This window comes from Elgaria multicarinata, chromosome 10, assembly GCF_023053635.1.
Source record: "Elgaria multicarinata webbii isolate HBS135686 ecotype San Diego chromosome 10, rElgMul1.1.pri, whole genome shotgun sequence".
NCBI lineage: Eukaryota > Metazoa > Chordata > Lepidosauria > Squamata > Anguidae > Elgaria > Elgaria multicarinata.
In genome coordinates, this window is record NC_086180.1 from 25,425,408 (window position 1) to 25,444,150 (window position 18,743).

An 18,743-nucleotide genomic window follows, 5' to 3' on the forward strand; every position below is an offset into this window, starting at 1 on the left:
GGGGATGATGGCTGCCATCTTAGATGGCTTTAAAAGAGAAGTGAAATAGATAGGTTCGGTCGGCACAGCGACCCACACTGCATTGCAGGTAATTATGAAAATTGTGGTTGCACAGCCAGCATGCACAGTTCTTTTGCCCCTGCGATCATCTGAATACGGCCATTGACAGGCTCAGAGGAAATATGCTACTATATCAGTTCCTCAGGAGGTCTATTGCCTTCATGCCCTGCTTATATGCTTCCTGGAGGCATCTAGTCAGCTGCTGAGGTAAATAGAATGAGGGAACAGATGGACATTTTAGCCTGTTCTAGCAGACCTTGGGACTGTCTATACGCTTTAAAAGCCCCACTGGAGCTGCGCAGTGGTGCTGCGTTGGTTATAAGACGCAGCATCCACCTCGCAGCCGGCATGGGGGCTTTTCTGCAAAGCTGAGAATAAAAACAGTTGGGAACTTACCCTGACTTTTTTTTTGGCTGGAGCAAGGCGAATACAGCCCTTCTGCCATCTAAACTCGCTCCAGCTTCACTGCGGAGGCATTCCCTGGCTGAAGGCAACCTCCGATTGATCGCTGGAAGCCAGGATGAGGGCAAGGAGAAGCCAGGGCCGACTCCAGTATCTGATGATTGCCAGAAACCTCACATTCCCTCCTTGGCGTGGGGATTACTCAGCGCCACCCCACAGGTGCAAAACAGTGGGGTTTAGGGGGAACACAACGCCATCAAGGCAGCCCTCTCTTTTTATGCCCCTAGATCAGATGTATGGGGGTGGGGGTGTTTATGACATTGTTGGTTTAACATTGCCCAAACTGCTTGCAGGTGAATAATCAACACGAATCCTTCCTGATTTTGTCCTTCGACATTTGGATGACACCACCATGCCATACAATGCTGCTGCCGCCACACTAGAAGCAACACAATGTTGCTGATAAGTCCCCTGGTTGTGCCACTGCAACATCTGGGCTTGCCACAATCTTTGACACAAGTGATTATGTGCTGTCATTTTGCAGCAGTCATTGTGCTTCCAGACTAGCATCCTTTCACTGGAACAAAGCAAGGAAGATTTGGATCTCAAAAGAATAAATAAACTCCCCAAATGGATAGGCTTGATTGGACATGGAAGGCCTGCATCAAACATAGAACTACCCTTTGATATAAATCCCGTGGAATAAGAATGATCCTTCATATGTATTTTTTTTTAAAAAAGAAGCCTCACAAATCTCTGTTGTTTTTTGTCCTTCTAAGAGCTTTATCACACCAGCGTTATACTGTGCAATCACTGCGAATTGCATGCAAAGGACTCCGAAGTTTTCCCTTTTATAATCTGATTTTATTGTAAAGTACTCTGAAGTTTTCCAGTTTATAATCTGCTTTGACTGTGAAGTACTTCCATGCATCCTGCTTTAATTGTGCTACAAAGGCAAAAGACTCGCCCTATTTTGCTACTAGTTTCCAAGTGTATCATTTGTTGTTTTCCGAGCGGCCACTGGGGCGCAGGAGCAGGATTTGAAGAAAAATTAAACAAATGCTTACATCTGCGTAAGCTTTAAAGATAAAGACATCAAAATTGGCACAGTAATAGATATCAAGGAGGGCTTTCAGCATACCAAATCGGATTGGGTCATCCATTGATTTTTTTTTAATTTTTTTTTTACATTTCCCCCCTTAAACCCATTTCCTGGTATGCAAAGGAGTGCTGCCGCCCGGCAGCAACAACAATGCTGACAGCTTAGTGCTGTAGGGGATAATTCGAGGGAAACCGGTACGTGGGATGAAGCTATAAATCAGGGCTGCTGAGCCTTGGGCCGAATCCATCCATGTAGGGTTCCCCACACTCCCTTCCTTTGGCCCCACCCTCTTTCCTCCAGCCACTGGTCATTTGGTGATTCCTGGCTTTTGCACAACTCCTGCCCCCCTCTAACAGTTTGAAATGCCTCTCCTACAGCTTGGTTACTGGCAGCAAGAGCTTTAAGTGAAAATATGTGGGTACTTTTTGATGTTTTGTCCCTGCCCCTTTTGACTATGACTCCACCCATGGCCGGTGTCAGACTATTTTGTGCCCTAGGCAAGGTGGGATACTTTCACACACACACACACACCCAAAAAAAGCCAACTTTTATTTTTAAGAACAGATGTTTTCTGGAAAAAATAAGCACAAAACTTGAAACTGCTAAATTTATTTTAAAGTGCAAGAAATACGTCATGCCAATTATAGCAAACAAATTGGAAAGGAACCTCTATGGGTCTAAAATGCATTATTTAATAGGAATATCACCTCCAAATCATCCCCCCCAACTCACACACGTGCGCGCACACACACTCAGCATCACTCGCTCCAAACAAACACACGCATGAACACATGCATTCACTCAAAGACCCCATGCACCCCATTCACCCATACATTCATTCTCTCTCTCTCTCCCGGGCTCGTTCCAGAAGTCCGAACGTGGAGCCGCCCCACCCCCACCCCAGCGTCCCTGGCTTCGCTTCGGCTGGGCGGGTGCGGGACGCCATCTCACCTGCCCAGGCCCAGCTGAATCCTTGGGCCAGGCTGGCTCACAGCCAACGCACGTGAGTGCTGCGCTGTGCCCGGCGCCCCTCTTAGCTTGGCGCTCTAGGCAGCCACCTGAGTGGCCTCTATGGTAGCACTGGCCCTGACTCCACCCACCACTAGAATGCACCCCAACCCCACCGAAAGCTTCTCTGAGATTGAATTCAGGCTGAAAGAGGTACAGCACCTCTGTTTTAAAGGAGGACAAAAATGGTAGAGCCCAGAATACCCTCTGATTTATTTATTTATTTATTACATTTTTATACCGCCCAATAGCCGAAGCTCTGATGATAACGTTTTAATGCCATGTTGCTGTGGTGGTTGTACCTCTCTGTCACTACTCAGTCCACACTTCCTCCAAGGAGCTCAGGGTGGAGTACATGGTTCTCTTCTCAATTTTACCCCCACCACAACTCTGTGAGTCAGGTTAGGCAGAGAGAGTGTGAATAGCCCAAGGTGAACTAGTGGGTTTCTTCAGTTATGGGTCTCCCACATTCTAGCGAAAGGCTGGAATACCTTTTTTCTGTTGAGGGCCACTTTTCCTCAGAGATAATCTAGTGTCCCTGTCAGTGGTGAACAGGGTCAGAGCAAGCAGTGGGTGAAGCTGGAGCCAGCATTTAAAATGCTGGAAGACGCTCATGGTCTTTCTCGCTTTCTGGGTCACCCCATCCCTCTCACATTCTCTGTGTCACACCATCTCTCTGGGCTACATTAAATCGGGGCCACATGAAACTAGGCCAAGGGCAGCATTTTTTCTGTAGCATGTTTTATCACACAGTGTAGCAACCTTGCCCAACCTAGTGCCCTCCAAAGGACTCCTCCTCCTATCATCTGCACCAGCATGGCCAGGATGGATTTGGCCATCCAATGTGTTTGACTACAAGCTTTATCACACCAGCATTATACTGTGCAATCACTGCAAATTGCGTGCAAAGGACTCAAGTTTTCCAGTTTATAATCTGCTTTTATTGTGAAGTACTCCCATGCATCCTGCTTTAATTACGTTTCTTAACCAAAAAAAGTGCAATATTTTGCTGCTAGTTTTCCAGCGTATCATTTGTTGTTTTCCGAGCGGCCACTGGGGCACAGGAGCAGGATTTGAAGAAAAATTAAACAAATGCTTACATCTGCCTAAGCTTTAATGATAAAGACATCAAAATTGGCACAGTAATAGATATTAAAGAGAGCTTTAAGCATACCAAATTTGAATCGGATTGAGTCATCTGTTGATTTCTTTACATTCCCCCCCTTAAACCCATTTCCTGGTATGCAAAGAATCTAGCCGCCCGGTAGCAACAACAACAATAACGGTGACAGCTTAGCGCTGTAGGGGATAATTCAAGGGAAACAGGTACATGGGATAAAGCTCTACAACTCCCATTGTGCCCCAGCCACCATACCATATAGGAATGCAGTGCAACATCCCTCCTCCCCCAAAGTTTCAATTTTCAATTACATTGTTGTTAAATTGATTTCTGTCAATACTGAAAGCTTTAATCACAAGACAAGTTATATCTTGTAGTTACAAGGTCTTCTATTACACATGACAAAAAAAAAGTGCAATGGAATCTTGGAATCAACATATGAATTGATGAAGTAGCACTGCTGCTGGCAACCCAGCAGAATCCAATAATTTCTACAGATGACCTATTACACAATGTGTAATGGATTGATCCGGTAGAACTCAGCAGGCAAAATCTCGTCTTGTATGTTTCCTTGCCACCAGGGACTTCAGAATAAGAGAACGCTGCGAATGCTGAAACATTAGAAGACAATTTAAATGAAAGGGTGATGAATTCTGTTCTTCTTATGAGAGTTAATGGGTTGGATCTAGACTTAGTCCTACTTCAAGTGGATCCATTGAAATCAATGGGACTTGACAGTCACAGCTAACTTACACCCTGCTGGTTTCAATGGGTCTAATGGAAGCATAAGCAAATTTGGATTTGACTCGATTTTTTCTCATCAATAGGTTAATATTTCAAGATTTTAAGTCCTCACTGGAAATTTCAAAGTGAAAAAAGCAACAAAAAAGAATTGGGAAATTCTGACAGATTAAGTCCTTCTAAAATGCTATTTATTTCAGTGGATTTGTAAAGAACATTACCCATTGAAATTGTATAACTTCTCCTGGATGATGAGCAATGCTTTCCCTCTGATCTAACATAAATAGTACAAAATGACTTTGTTTCATATGTGTCGCTTTCCAGCCTATTTGTGCTCATCTGTTTTTTAGAAGAAGGACTGCATAAAGCTGCAAATTAATTATGGCTGAGATACGAGCTCTCAGTGAATAAATTATGCAGCTGGCTTTATATTGCCTTTTAAACTTTTTAATGTTTTCAATTTATATTTGTTGTATTTTATGGTTTTTATTGTGCGATGCCCAGAGAGCTTCAGCTGATAGGCAGTATAAAAAAATAAATCAATAACAATATGGAAGGTTTTAACTGATTAATTTAGGGGTGGGCAACATGCAAACTGCATGCCACATGAAGCCCCCCCCCGGAGAATGCCCATGTGGTCAGTTGTGGGTGCCCTGAGCCCAATCCCCCCTGCACGTGCCATCCCCTCTGCTACACTGGCCATGCTCTTTGCTGGGCTAGTGTAAACCCAATTCTGCAGGGTAACAAGTACGCTAGAAGGACTCTCCTCAAGCGCCTGTTTCCCAGCTGAAACGATTCTGATGGAAAACAGTCTAAGTGGGGATCACTCTCCCTGCATGCCCTGTTGGGAAATAGAACCAGGCCCCCACCTGCCTGTTAAACAGCTGCTTAGCAGGCTGGTGGGGGCAGATTTTGCTGGGAAATGAGCATGCAAGGAAAGCAACCTCTGTGCATCCATCTCCCAGCAGAATTGGCTGACCAAAGATATGTGAACGCATTAATTGATGAATTAATATATAATCATATATTCATGAATTATTGCATTCAGAGATCTTTGAGGATGCTGAAGAACAGGGGCATAATAAATCACTCATTGCTAGAAGGAAAATGATTCAACCTTTGGTTGAACAATCAATTGACTTATGCAACTAAAGTTTGTATCTTCATCAGTCTAAGCTGAAAGCAAGGGAGGTCAACTATAGTGATGGAAGATAATAGATTAGCATACATAGTGAGTAGTTTATGCAACCTGGTGAGAAGCGTATCAAGCTAATTTAAAAAAAGCAAAATAAGCAGATTGAGTTCTGTTCATCTGTTATGCAGTTGCAGGAAGCTGAATACGAAGATGCATGTGTTACAAACAGAAAAAAAAAATCAAGGAAAGAGTTCATGAATGTAATATTCATTACTCTGTCCAAAATGGAAAGTTTGCTCTGACTAGCGAGATGGTGATAAAAGACCATTTTGGCAAAAGCTTTTTTCTTGGCCTTCCATATTTGCTTTATAAGCATATTAATACATTGCATTTCTTCTTATACTGTTGGTCTAGTTATCCACTTTATTATTTTAACTTCTTTGGAGAGCCAGTTCCCCACCCCATCCTGCTTTGCCCTCTATTTCTCTGAATATAAAGAGTTTGTGCAAGATTCAGTATTAGAATGTAACCATAAGCCTTGCTAATTTCATTTTGGCCAATTAAATAAATAAAAAATGGACCTACTGTTAAGCATGTTTTATGGATGAAAGAGCTAAATTCTTCTTCTTACGTTACAGATTTCAATTGGTTTTATGCTGGCTTAACTATCTCCTTCACAGTTTCCTGGAAATTGTAGTCTGGTGAGGGTACGGAGAATTTTATGTAATCATTCTGCAGAGCCTTTCCTGTCCTGCTCCTAGGGTGACCATATGGAAAGGAGGACAGGGCTCCTGTATCTTTAACAGTTGTATTGAAAAGGGAATTTCAGCAGGTGTCATTTGTATGCATGCAGCACCTGGTGAAATTCCCTCTTCATCACAACAGTTAAAGCTGCAGGAGCTATACTGCAGCTATACTGTGACCAGATTTAAACGAGGGCAGGGCACCTGCAGCTTTAACTGTTGTGATGAAGAGGAAATTTCCCCAGGATCTCCATATATACAAATGACACCTGCTGAAATTCCCTTTTCAATACAACTGTTAAAGATAGTGTGTTCAGAGGAGGGCAACGAGGATGATCAGGGGTCTGGAAACAAAGCCCTATGAAGAGAGACTGAAAGAACTGGGCAAGTTTAGCCTGGAGAAGAGAAGATTGAGGGGAGACATGATAGCACTCTTCAAATACTTAAAAGGTTGTCACACAGAGGAGGACCAGGATCTCTTCTCGATCCTCCCAGAGTGCAGGACATGGAATAACAGGCTCAAGGTAAAGGAAGCCAGATTCCAGCTGGACATCAGGAAAAACTTCCTAACTGTTAGAGCAGTACAACAATGGAATCAGTTACCAAGGGAGGTTGTGGGCTTTCTCACACTAGAGGCATTCAAGAGGCAGCTGGACAACCATCTGTCAGGGATGCTTTAGGGTGGATTCCTGCATTGAGCAGGGGGTTGGACTTGATGGCCTTATAGGTCCCTTTCAACTCTGCTATTCTATGATTCTATTCAGAAAGAGGAAAGATTTACCTTTTTCCTGCCCGGAGCAGTTCAAAGCCTTCATTGATTTTATCGAAAGGCAAAGTGTGAGTAATTAATGGATCTAGAGTGAACTTCTTCACCATGAAATCTGAAACCAACTGCGGGACAGAATCTTTGCTTTTCCAGCCTGAAAATAAGACAGAGCACCATTAGGAGTGTATGGTATTCAGATTACAAAAAAAGAAAGAAAAAGAAATTAGTTAAAGGTCTGGCAGTCCCACATTTTTACTAGCCTGAAATCAGTCTTAAGCAATATGGTTGGGCAGTATATTGGGGGAGAATTGGGGTGCAGCAGGGAGAGGGACGATATTACGTTTTATTCGTATAGTAATTACAGGCTTTTGCTCTATTTTTCTCGGCAGTGGGGAACCTCTGGCCTGCCTGACCCCCCTCTCCAGCCCACCAAGGATGGGGCCCTGCCCTGAAGCCCCACATCTCCAAGGGTGAGGGGGAGAGGGAATTTAGCTCATTCAGGGGCCTCAAGGAGCCGGGAGGGCTTTGAAGCTGCAGCTCCCAAAGTCTTCCCTCACTTTTCCTGAAGGGAAAGGTGAGGGGCAGGAGAAGCCTGGGATGTCAGTTCCTCTCCATGCACTGAGAAAAGGGGTATATAGGCAGGATATAAATGGAATAAATAAATAAAAATACTACAACAGCAACACTTCAAGGGATAGTTTTAAAGAACTGATTGCAATGTGAGCAATACTCTACTGGTTGTTGGGTACCCCCTTACTATGCCTGGAAGATTAACAGAGGAATCACGGAGAATTGCCTCTGACCCAGGGATCCCCTGATCAGGTTACTGGGCTTCTGGGAAATGAAACAGCTGAGGTCTGTGACAAGGCCAGGGGATCTAGTAGTGTAACAGTGGCAGAGCTTTAGAAATGATGTCTACTGTAGAGGAATTCAGATGTCGGTATGGCTGTTGCAATGGCTGGAATTTGGAGCTGTGCCTCACCCACTGACTGAAATCAACCTGATGGCAAAGGTGCATACTGGGCTTCTCATAAGCGAAACCAAAATGATAAATAAATGCATTTAGCAGCCAATCAATATATAACATGTAGGGCTGTACCTCCAAATAGAGATCCTTTCCAAGTGCGGCCTGCGAAGAGAAGTTGCGGGGAGAAGGTAAGCTGAGCTGCTGAAGGAGGTACTCCCACCATCACGCTGGTTCCATAGTTCATGTGGCAAGAAGCTAAGGCAGCAATCTGAAGTAAATCCAAAGTCACACACTTGAATCAAGCCAAGGAGAACATCTGCTCTGCCCACCATGACATACTTTGTTTTGGGCTGTGGGCACATTTGGCAATTTGAAGAACTGTCCTGGGCACCACCACAAAATGGCTGCCATGGCAGGCATGGCAAAAGGCAAGTAGCCTTTCCAAAAGACTGAGTATAAGGCAGAGGTGGTGTTTGAGCCCTCAGCTCCACAATTCCCAGCACCAACAGAAACCTATTTCACAGCAATCCCAGTTTCTGTTAAGAAAATGTATTAATTAAAATTAAAAGGTGGGAGGGGTAAGGTGTCTTAGGGCATGCAAAGAAAGGTGTCTGGGGATGTGTTGTCTACTACATAACTTCTAGATGTTATTGTGGTACAGAATAGTGTAAATACACAGGTGACAAAAGAGTTTTCTTTCGCTTTCATATTTTCCCTGCTTTAAAAAAATTCACCAAAAGTGCTCATTGGGAAACTGGAGGGTCACACTGTCATTTAAAGAACCTGTTGACAACCATGAGTAGGAACAACAAGCACAAGATAAATGCCTCATGTAGAAAAGCTCATTGTCCTGATGAATGGGTGGAGGAAGAAAAAATCCAGATGCAATTGCATGAGGAGGATCCATGTTCCCACAGAATCCTTCTGAGCTCACTTGCTAAGTACAAAGTTCTTTTCTGACAGTGTTGGCAGCCTGGAGGCCGGCAAGGTGGTAGTCAGCAGCGGTTTACGCAGGGATCCAGACAGTTTGTGAGCAACATCTTACCACTACAGCCCTCATCAGAAGAGCGTTTTATTGCAGGCTCGTTGCTGGGCACTCATGGAATTTCACAGGTCCCTCGTGAAATTTCATGCCACAAAAAAATACCCCAGTAAGTCCGACTTATTTTTTGAGACAGAAGTTACCGCTATCTCCTGCTGTGTGCAGGAGAAGCAGCGCAATCAAAACGGCCCACTGATTGGGCCGCATGCACAGTGTTTACTTCCTCTTTCAAAAGAGGAAGTAATGAGGGACAAACACATGTGCAGAGAAACAACGGTAAGCAAACATCATTTCCCCCTGTGTGATGATGCTCTTGGTAATGACCGTTGTGTTTTTTAATTTACTTGTTTTTATGCTATGTTTTAATTAAGTTTTTTTTTAAATTCAGATTTTATAGTTAGCCTTGAGTGCAATTCTTTGGCAGAAAGGCAGGATCTAAATTAATGAATTGAATAAATAATAAACTAAATAAAACCAGTGAAGGAGTCAGTTATATAAAGTGAGAAGGGGCCCTGTTACTTGTGCAGTTGACATGATCTCCTGCTTGATGGCTTCTAAGCACATAAGGTGGTAAATAAAAGTTAGTCATAAGCAAAGAAACAAATAGGTTGAAAGTTACAGCGCACCCTCTGGCCATCCGTTCTGGTGGGATTACTGTGCAGCACAGATGATGCCAGCCGTTTCTTCTGTTTGCAAGCTGCCCTAGTGGCACTGGAAATAAGGTGGCCAGGCCCTACTAGAGTCCCAAACTCCAGGCACCTTCTGAAATCTCAAATACCCCAAAGGCCTTGGTTCAACAGATTATGGGAGCAGAACCTGGAGAAAAGCAGGAACCATAGAAGGACTGGCTCTTCTTCAATAATGGAGATTTTGGGTGTCCCTGCCCTTTTTTTCCAGCTCTGCCACTACAATACTATAATCATGCACATACCATGGTATCTGTGCGGCCAATCACTTCAAATGAATAGTCTACGCCTTCCCCACCCGTCAGGTCAAAGAGCACTTCGTTGATGGGCTTCTTGAAATCCAGAGGGTTGATGCACTCCGTGGCTCCCAGCTCTCTAGCCTTGGGAAATTTATCCTTGTTGATGTCGACACCGATGATTCGGGACGCTCCAGCTGCTTTACAACCCATGACCACTGAGAGGCCGACTCCTCCCAAGCCAAAGACGGCACAGGTAGAACCAGGTTCCACCTACGTCAACATAAAAATAATAACATTTGATTTGGAGAATCTTAGCAATGTACAATAACTCCACTGCAAAATAAGTATCCATCCTTCCAACTTAATCAATGTCTCTTCTTTGACTATTTTATCTGGTTTTTGTATTGGTGGTTTTATGTTATCAATTGAACCTTGGGAATTCTTCTGATTGGGAGGGAGGATATAAATATGTGAGCTAACTAACTAACTAAGGGTACTATCTTATGCATGTTTAGACTGAAAAAAGTCCTGCAAGTCCCAACATTGCTCCAGCCAGCCAGCCATGTTGGCTGGGAATTGCTGGGATCTGTAGGCCATTTTTTCTGTCTAAACATACATAGAATTGTCCATTAACAAACTAACATGTTATTGAGTATATAATATACCTGTAAACTGTACCGTCTGTGTGTCTGTGTGTGTGTGTGTGTGTGTGTGTGTGTGTGCATGTCCAACAAACTGCCCATTGTGGATCAGTTACGCAAATCAAACAATTAAACAAAGCATTATGGAAATCAACAATCCTTGTCAAGACAGTTTCATTAGTGGTAGGTGTTAGACACATAATATGGACATCCTACAAATCCCCAATGCTGCAGGTCAGCCATCTATGCTGTAATCCCTACCTTTGCAGACATGATGGCAGCACCGTAGCCAGTAGAAAATCCACAGCCTATTAGGCACACTTTTTCTGGAGGAGCTACGGGATCAATTTTGGCCACCGAATTCTCGTGGACCACAGTGTATTCCGTGAATGTGCTGGTGTTGGCGAAGTTGTGAATTGGCTTTCCTTCATAAGTGAACCTGGAGGTGCCATCGGCCATTAATCCAGTGGTAAAAATGCTTAAAAAGATGGAAGGGGAAATCAGACCCTTGTTTACGGTTTGCACCAAGGACAAGAAATCTGACAATACGAGTCCTTTTTAATATTGATACAAATAAGAACAGAAACTCACTCGCTCTTTTTGCACAGGTTGCCTTTGGGATGTAAACAAGTGCTGCACACTCCACACTGTGGCACAAAAAGTGGAATCACTTTGTCTCCTGGGAATTACAAAAAAAGACTAATGTCAACCTCTCTGATGGTTCCAACAGGCTAGCAGCATGAAAGTGGGCACCAGTAAAATGCAAAGATTTCTATAACGATGACCACCCCCAACTGCCTTTGTGTTTATTTAGCATTTCCTAATTGGGCACACTCCAGAGGTCTTGGACTACAACTACTATAATCCCCAGGTACCTCACCCAATGGCTGTGCTGGCTGGAGATGCTGAGACCTGTAATCCCACACATCTGGAGGTCATCTGAGATGGGAGACCCATTCCCACTCCAAGTGTGTTTGTGACTCAACTGACCAAGGGAGAAAACGTCGACTATATGGACAGACCCCACTCAGCAATGGATGGATGTATCTCAGCTGAGTGTTCTGGGCTTCAGTAATTCATTTCTATGGGTTGTGGTCCCGGAAACTCCTCTCAAGTGGTTCTGCATTGAGCAGAGTGTTGGACTTGATCGTCATAACTTCTACTCATGACTTTAGGAGGGCCTTTCTTTGGTGACTTTAGAATCACCCTTGCGAAGTTTTATCTCCCTATGAGGTTATAACCTTGTTACTTCCAAGAATTAACTAACCCACCTGTAGAAAGCTTTTTCACCCCATTTCCAAGAATACTTTCTGTTGCTAGATGCTGGTTAAAAGGTCTCAGATTTCTATCTGAAATCTGAGGGTTCCATGGAAACCAGTCTATCCATTATTTAGCAAGAAGGGCTGTTTGACTGACGCTGGGCCAGTTCCATTGTTCGTGTAAGTAACTTTTTGTTGCTGTTTTAACATGCAAATTGGGGGCATAAATCTCACCTGCAAAAATCTCTATTCAGTTCTAATTTAGAGCTGCCATCTTCCCATTTCAAAGATTCTGGTGTCTGGCAGCGCCAAGGGTTCAACCCAAGGGAAGATGTTCAGGTGGTGCTATCAAACTCCAGCAGACCTTATAGCACATATTTAAACTATGGAATTCGCTAACACAAGATGTAGTGATGGCCACCAATTTAGGCCCTTGTGCAGCGAGCGCAAGATAAATCCCATCACCTGGCTCCTTAGGGCAGAATCTGATGCTACGTGAGCAGAAGTGTGCAGCAGGATTTCTCCTCCTCTCCTCTCTGTTGCAATCTCTCAGTTACTCACACCCCAAATCTGTTCTGGAAGGGCCCCCCATCCATTGGAGCAGATGCTGAGGGTTCCTCCTCCTCCCCATTTTGCTGACAGAAGCTGTTCCATCCCCGAAAAAATCTTAATTGGATTCCACCCTTAGGGTGCATGTGTGGGCTACACTATTCACACATGTACAGTAAGTGAAAGATGCTGCTGCTGGCTCTTATTCAATTTTGGGGGGGCCTTTACTTAAATATTTCCAGCAAACAGTCCCACATTCTGGCATTTATGTAATTCTAGTGACTGTCACAGAGCCCCCCCCCCCCCCAAGAACCTGGTTAGGTCATCCCCAAACAGTTGGCTATCTTAGTTTCATTTTAACTTTATTGTCAAAGGGCGTGTTTTGATATTTTCTTGTTGCACTCTGTACTTTGCCATACCTGGTTTCACACTGGTAACTCCTTCCCCAACACTCTCCACAATGCCAGCTGCTTCATGACCAAGAATAATGGGGAATTTGGTTTTTAATGCACCACTTACTACATGGTCATCTGAACGACAGATTCCAGAAGTCAAAATCTGGAATAAATGTGAAAGGTGTTTCACTACAATTGATTCAGGGTTAGAAGTCTGATGCAATTGTATTCTTTAGTAAGGACTTTCCTCTCTACTACTGTTCAACATCGGTTTTCAGATGGATTTACAAATAAAATTATTAAAAGCAACAACATATATAAAAATGCAGTCAAAACATTAAAAAAAAGGTCAAAAGCACATTAAAATCAGGTCTAAAAGTCCTTTTAAAAAGCATGAGAGAATAAAACGTTCTTTACCTGGCACTGAAAAGTTAACAGCGTGACAAGTGAGTCTAGCTGGGGAAAAGGTTTCCGGAGACGAGGTGACACAAGTGAAAAAAGCCCTCTTCCCAGCCACCATCCATCCCATCTCAGGCTGATGTGGTAGAAGGTGTTACTTCTAGTACCTGGGGTGCAAACCATGTAGGGCTTTGCAGGTAAGTGCCAACACCTTGAATGGGGCTCAGAAATGTTGAGTTCTTTCACTACCAACGAGATATGTTCTCAATGGCTCGTCACAGGCCATATGCTAGTTGCCAAGTCCCGCTGCCATACAACCTCCTATCTCCACAGTTATCTCTGACCTGAGATTGGAGATAACAGCAGGAAGGGGGGGGGGCAAGGCAGCTGGACTCTGCCCTGCTCAGGGTGGGCAAATCAGCTGATCCCCTTCACTCTTCTGTTGGAGAAGCGAAGGGGATCTGGTTAACCCTTTGCATACTCCCCTTCCTTCCTCCATTGCAGGAAGGAGACAGGGAGGCTGAAGAGAGAGCAGAGCTGTCCTAGTCCCCAGCTCTTGGGCCAGAATTCAAATGAATTGCATTATGTACCACCCCTGAAGCTACTTGGAGGGGCTTTCCTGGCATGTTCTTGCCCCGCCCCGCCCCACCCCACCCCAGGCAAGTTGCACTATGCACTGGGCTATGCACTGGACTTGGCTGGAGGCCTTTCTCCCCACCAGAGCTAATTGGCTGATTGCTCCTGCATTTTCCTCTCCCCATTCCCACCAGCGGCAGGTGTCCTGGCTCTCCAGCCCTGAAGCCTTCTCTAGTAGCCCAGATCACAGCAGCCAGCTCACTGCTAAAGCAACCAACAAGGCAAAGCCAGAGAGCCTCTGCTGAGAGTGAGCAAGTACTGCAAAGAGAGAGAGAGAGAGAGAGGCAGGGAGAGCATTTGAGGTGATTGGGAGCTGCCAGTGGCCCTCAGGCCTTGCAGTGAAGTATACCGTAATAAGCTGTGAGTGTTGGCCTCCCAAAGACATCAGAGGAGGAGCCCATTAAGAGGAAGCCTGCCCAGGGGCTCCAAAAACCTGGAACCAGGCATATGGACTATCCCTCGAACCACTCCCAACCCCACCCACTGCAAAAATTACAAGTTTTAAGGGTTTTCTGAGGAGAGGGAATGATTGTTAAACCATTTTAAGTCTATAGTGTAGATATGCCCTAGAAACTCACACAACAGTTATCTTAGTGATGGAGGACTTTGGAGTGTGGATCTGAATTCCATGTGTACATTGCTCCGTTTCCCCTGAATTTGGTTGCCAACTGAATCTGGTCTAAAAGCTAGTACTAACCTTTTCGGAAAGGATTTCGTAGTGCTGCAGGTTAAGAGTTTCTATGAAGAACAAAAACTTTGAACTACACTTGAGCTGAGCATACTGTTGAGTCACGTTTGATGGGATATTAGATGGAATGTAACAACTAGGCCCCCGTCTATATGGAGGCGCTTTGGCGCTGGGAGGCGCTTTGTACCCGCATTTGCCTTCCTTCCTGGCATCTGCATGGGAAGGAAGGCAAGTGCAAATTTTTCTGCCCATTGCCTCTGAAAAGTTTTTTTAAAAAAAACACGGGGCGGGGGTAGGAAAGGAATGGGGTTGTTCCTCTCCAGGAACGGAGCTGTGTTTAAAAATTATTTAATGAGCCCTGTCTGTGGAGCTTCGCATAAACATAAATGTGGGTGGGTTGGGAGGAACGGGCAACCTCCAGCCCCCCTCTCACATCCTGCTCTGGTTGCCTTGTTCTTTTCTTTCTCTCCCCCCCCCCCCATATATGAATCTGCGAAGCTCCATAGACAGAAAATTAAAACAAAGGGTGGGGGCAACCGGCAGCCAAAGGGAGGACGTATGTTTATGCGGAGCTCTGCAGTTAGGTCTCATAAAAAAATTTAAAAGGGGGGGGAGGAACGGCACTTTTCCTCTTCCCCCCCCCTGTGGTTCCCCCCCCCCCCCCGTTTTTAGAAGCACGGGACTGCCTCCACTGCCAAAAAAGTCATGGTATATGCCCGGCTTTTTTGGCGTGGATTTTCAAGGGTTTGCCCCCGGATAGCTTCGCAGTAGTGGCTGCATCGTGTAACTGACTTGCTGCTACCCCAGGGCAAACCCTCCATGTAGATGTACCCTAGGAAAGCTCTACCCCATTCTCATAGAAATACAGCCAAGAAATTCAAATTTGGAAAAAGTGTTCACCACGTGGCAGCCTGTCTTTCAGGCAGTCGCTGTTATCCAGAGTTCTCTATATGACTGGATAGCAACAGAGCGATCCTAAGGAACCCAGTCTATGAGATCATTCTTGTGTGGATCCCTTTTCGCCTTTCTCCAGTAAAATGAATGGGGAAGCCATTCCAGGTTGGGGGTCTTGCTCCATGAACAGTTTGCTGGTTTGAGACGCATGTTTGAGGTGAGTGAATCGTCTGCACTAGCACAGTTTTAAGTTTCTCTCCTTTACCTTGATGCGAACTTCATGTGCTTTTGGTGGGGCCACTTCTATTTCCACAATGCTGAATGGTTTCTTAGGCTCCCAGAGTACGGCTGCTTTGCATTTGATGACCTGTGAAAATAATAGACCACGAGATAGTACCCCTAACTAACACGTCAATGACATTGGCTGCCATTAAGCTACCGGGCCTAGTTCAAGGTGTTGTTGTTAGAAAGAAAGCCCAAAACAACTTGGGACCAAGTTATTTTAGGGACTGCCTCACTCCTTGGGGCTGCATATACAGCAGTGGATGGCCACCACGACAAGCAAAAGCATGTGCTTTGCAGCTTTGGAGTGGTGGCAGCTAATCCCGACACAGCAGCAAAAGCGGCCAGGCCTGCCCCCTGCGCTTTGCCTGGGCAGATGGTGACCAATCAGGGGTCGCCATCTGCCTGGCCACACCTCTGCCATGACTCTGGAGTGAGGATAGATAGTGGATGCACTGTGCTTGCCTAGCTCCGGAGAAAAGCCCCATGATGGCTGCAAGGTGGTTGCTGCATTGTATAATCGACGCACCACTGCGCGCCCATACTGGGGCTTTTCACGTGTATGGAAATGTCCTTACCTTATGTCCTTACCCTTATGTCCTTACCCAATCTCTGAAATCATTAGAGGGAACATTTGTGATGGTGCCACAACTGCCACATGCTCTGGAGGGCTGCCTCAGAAGCACTTGTACCAAGCCTTTTAAAGTTGCAGCAGCACCCACCCTTTGGAACGCTTTACCAATTGAGATTAGACAGCCCCCCGCCACTCCCAAACCTTCTTAAAACACATCTCTTTACAGATGCTTTCTCTAAAGTATGACCCAGCCAGCTGTGACCTATCGCACACAATAACGTGTTAGCTTTTATTACTTTTTGTTTTTCCTTCATTGCATTGTATTATTGCTTTTTATTGCTCCTTCATTGTATTGGGTTGGTTGTTTTCATGCCATTCTATTTCATGCTCACTGCTTTGCTACTTTTGTGGAAAGCAGTATATAAATCTGAAGAATAAATAAATACAAATAAATAAATGCTATGCATCTGAAGTACGATGTTTGTCCTTTCTCTCTCATACACACATTCTCTTTCTTTTTTCTCCCTCCCTCCCTTTCTTTCTTTCTTTCTTTCTTTCTTTCTTTCTTTCTCTTTCCTTCCTTCCTTCCTTCCATTTATATACTGCCCTATAACCAAGTTCTCAGGGTGGATTACAATGGGGCTTGCTCCCCAGTAAGGCTGTTAAGGTCATGGTCAAAACAAGCCGCTGACAGATATGCCTGTTTCCTACTTGCAAAGTAATTTCATGCCTGCAGCCTGAAGTGGGGCTGTCTGTTCTACCACCTTGGGATTTAATAATAATAATAATAATAATAATAATAATAATAATAATAATAATAATGTATTTATTTCTTACCCACCTCTCCCTCTGGATCGAGGTGGGCAACAACATCAAATACAAAAATACTATAAAAGACATAAAACTGATTAAAAACAAAAAACTAATACCTTATTAAAATAGCAGCCAGACATCTTAAAATTCGACTGGGTAGGCCTGTCAGAAGAGATCAGTCTTTATAGATTTTTTTAAATTCAGAAAGACTGTTTAAGTTGGCGAATCTCTCTCGGCGGGCCATTCCACAGTCTGGGAGCAGCAGAAGAGAAGGTCCTCTGGGTAATGGTTGTCAGCCTAGCTTTCGCTGACTGAAGTAAATTCTTCCCAGAGAACCTGAGTGTGTTGGGCAGATTGTATGGGAGAAGGCAATCCAATCTCATTCCTACTCCATTTTCCTGCCTGTTGAGCGCAGGCTGTAAAAAGCCATTCATAATAAAAAGTATGAGAGTGCTTCCAGACAGACGGTTTCTATTTCCAACAGTCAAAAGCCATTGTGCAGCTAGCCTGCCTTTCTTCCTTAACAGATCCTTTCTGGTAAGAAAACACATGCAAGAAGCCACTGGGAAACATGGGAGGGCTACATTTTATGGGAGCCCCCGTAAAATTCTGTGAACAAGGAAGGGCGATTGTACACTCAAAGCCCAAGCACTCACTGGGGGATCTACACTACTGCTTTTAAAGCGCTTTAAAGCACTTTGAAAACGTTTTGAAAACTGTATATGCAGTGTGTCCTGGGCCCAAACAATTGTCAAAACTGTTATAAAGCGCTTTAAAGTGCTTTAAAGCAGTAGTGTAGATCCCCCCCAGAGTCCTTCAGCATTCGAAGAAGGATTTCCAACTTTCTGAAGTTTGCTTTTCGAAGTTTGCTTAATCAAAAGAAGAAGGCCATGGGCCAAAGAACCAGGGAAAAAAGTTCAACGTGCCCAGGGATAGGTGGAAGCTTTGGTTGTGTGTCCTGTGGGTAGGAATCCCAGGTCCCCCTCTGGTCCGCGCCATATCGCTTTGAACAATGGAGAGTTTCAAAGGCATTGATGTGGAATCAAGGTGCGCTGTTCAAGGGAAAAACAAACAACGCAGAAGCAACTTCCTTGAAACTCTTATACACACCTCAAAGAATTCTTCGCCCCTTGCAACAGTGCAAAAATAAGGCCGTTTTTATCCTTAGGTGGTACACATCTCTGGGATGAATAAATAGTGTTGAAAGACAAAGTCTACTTACTTTCCCCGCAGTGCTCATGGTACTAAACGTGTGGTTCAGCGTCTCTAGTCTGTCTTCCTAAATATACAAAGGCTCCCCTTGAACGCTGACTTGCAAACAATTGACTTGTCTTCCGACCAAGTATATCATTTCCAAAGTCCCACCCCAAGAAACATAGCCACTCCTCTCCTGCCCTTTCTTTCCCTCCTATAGTTTAGTTACACAGAATTGGGTTGCTTAGGCATTTTTGGCCCTGGGAAAGTAAGTTGATCCTTGTGACATTAAGGAATCTACGCCCTTGCAGTGAAAGGTAGGAACTACACTGTAGAGGAGCAATTCAGTCCAGAGTTCGCCATGTCAATGAAAAGGAAGGACAATATTTGCCAGATAGGCCATGGTTC

The 18,743-nt window shown here is 44.5% G+C and overlaps 1 protein-coding gene across 1 annotated transcript; it reads right to left on the reverse strand.

Moving 5' to 3' along the window:
- Positions 1-3,533: 3,533 nt before the first annotated feature.
- Positions 3,534-18,470, reverse strand: LOC134404929 (alcohol dehydrogenase 1B-like). The gene is made up of 9 exons (XM_063135941.1): positions 18,364-18,470; positions 15,738-15,839; positions 12,880-13,018; positions 11,244-11,331; positions 10,914-11,130; positions 10,018-10,281; positions 8,177-8,312; positions 7,093-7,231; positions 3,534-4,303 (listed from the first exon to the last, which is right to left on the reverse strand). The coding sequence occupies exons 1-9, from the start codon at positions 18,379-18,381 to the stop codon at positions 4,279-4,281; spliced, it is 1,128 nt and encodes a 375-aa protein (XP_062992011.1). The 5' UTR covers positions 18,382-18,470; the 3' UTR covers positions 3,534-4,278.
- Between the last annotated feature and the right edge of the window lie 273 nt (positions 18,471-18,743).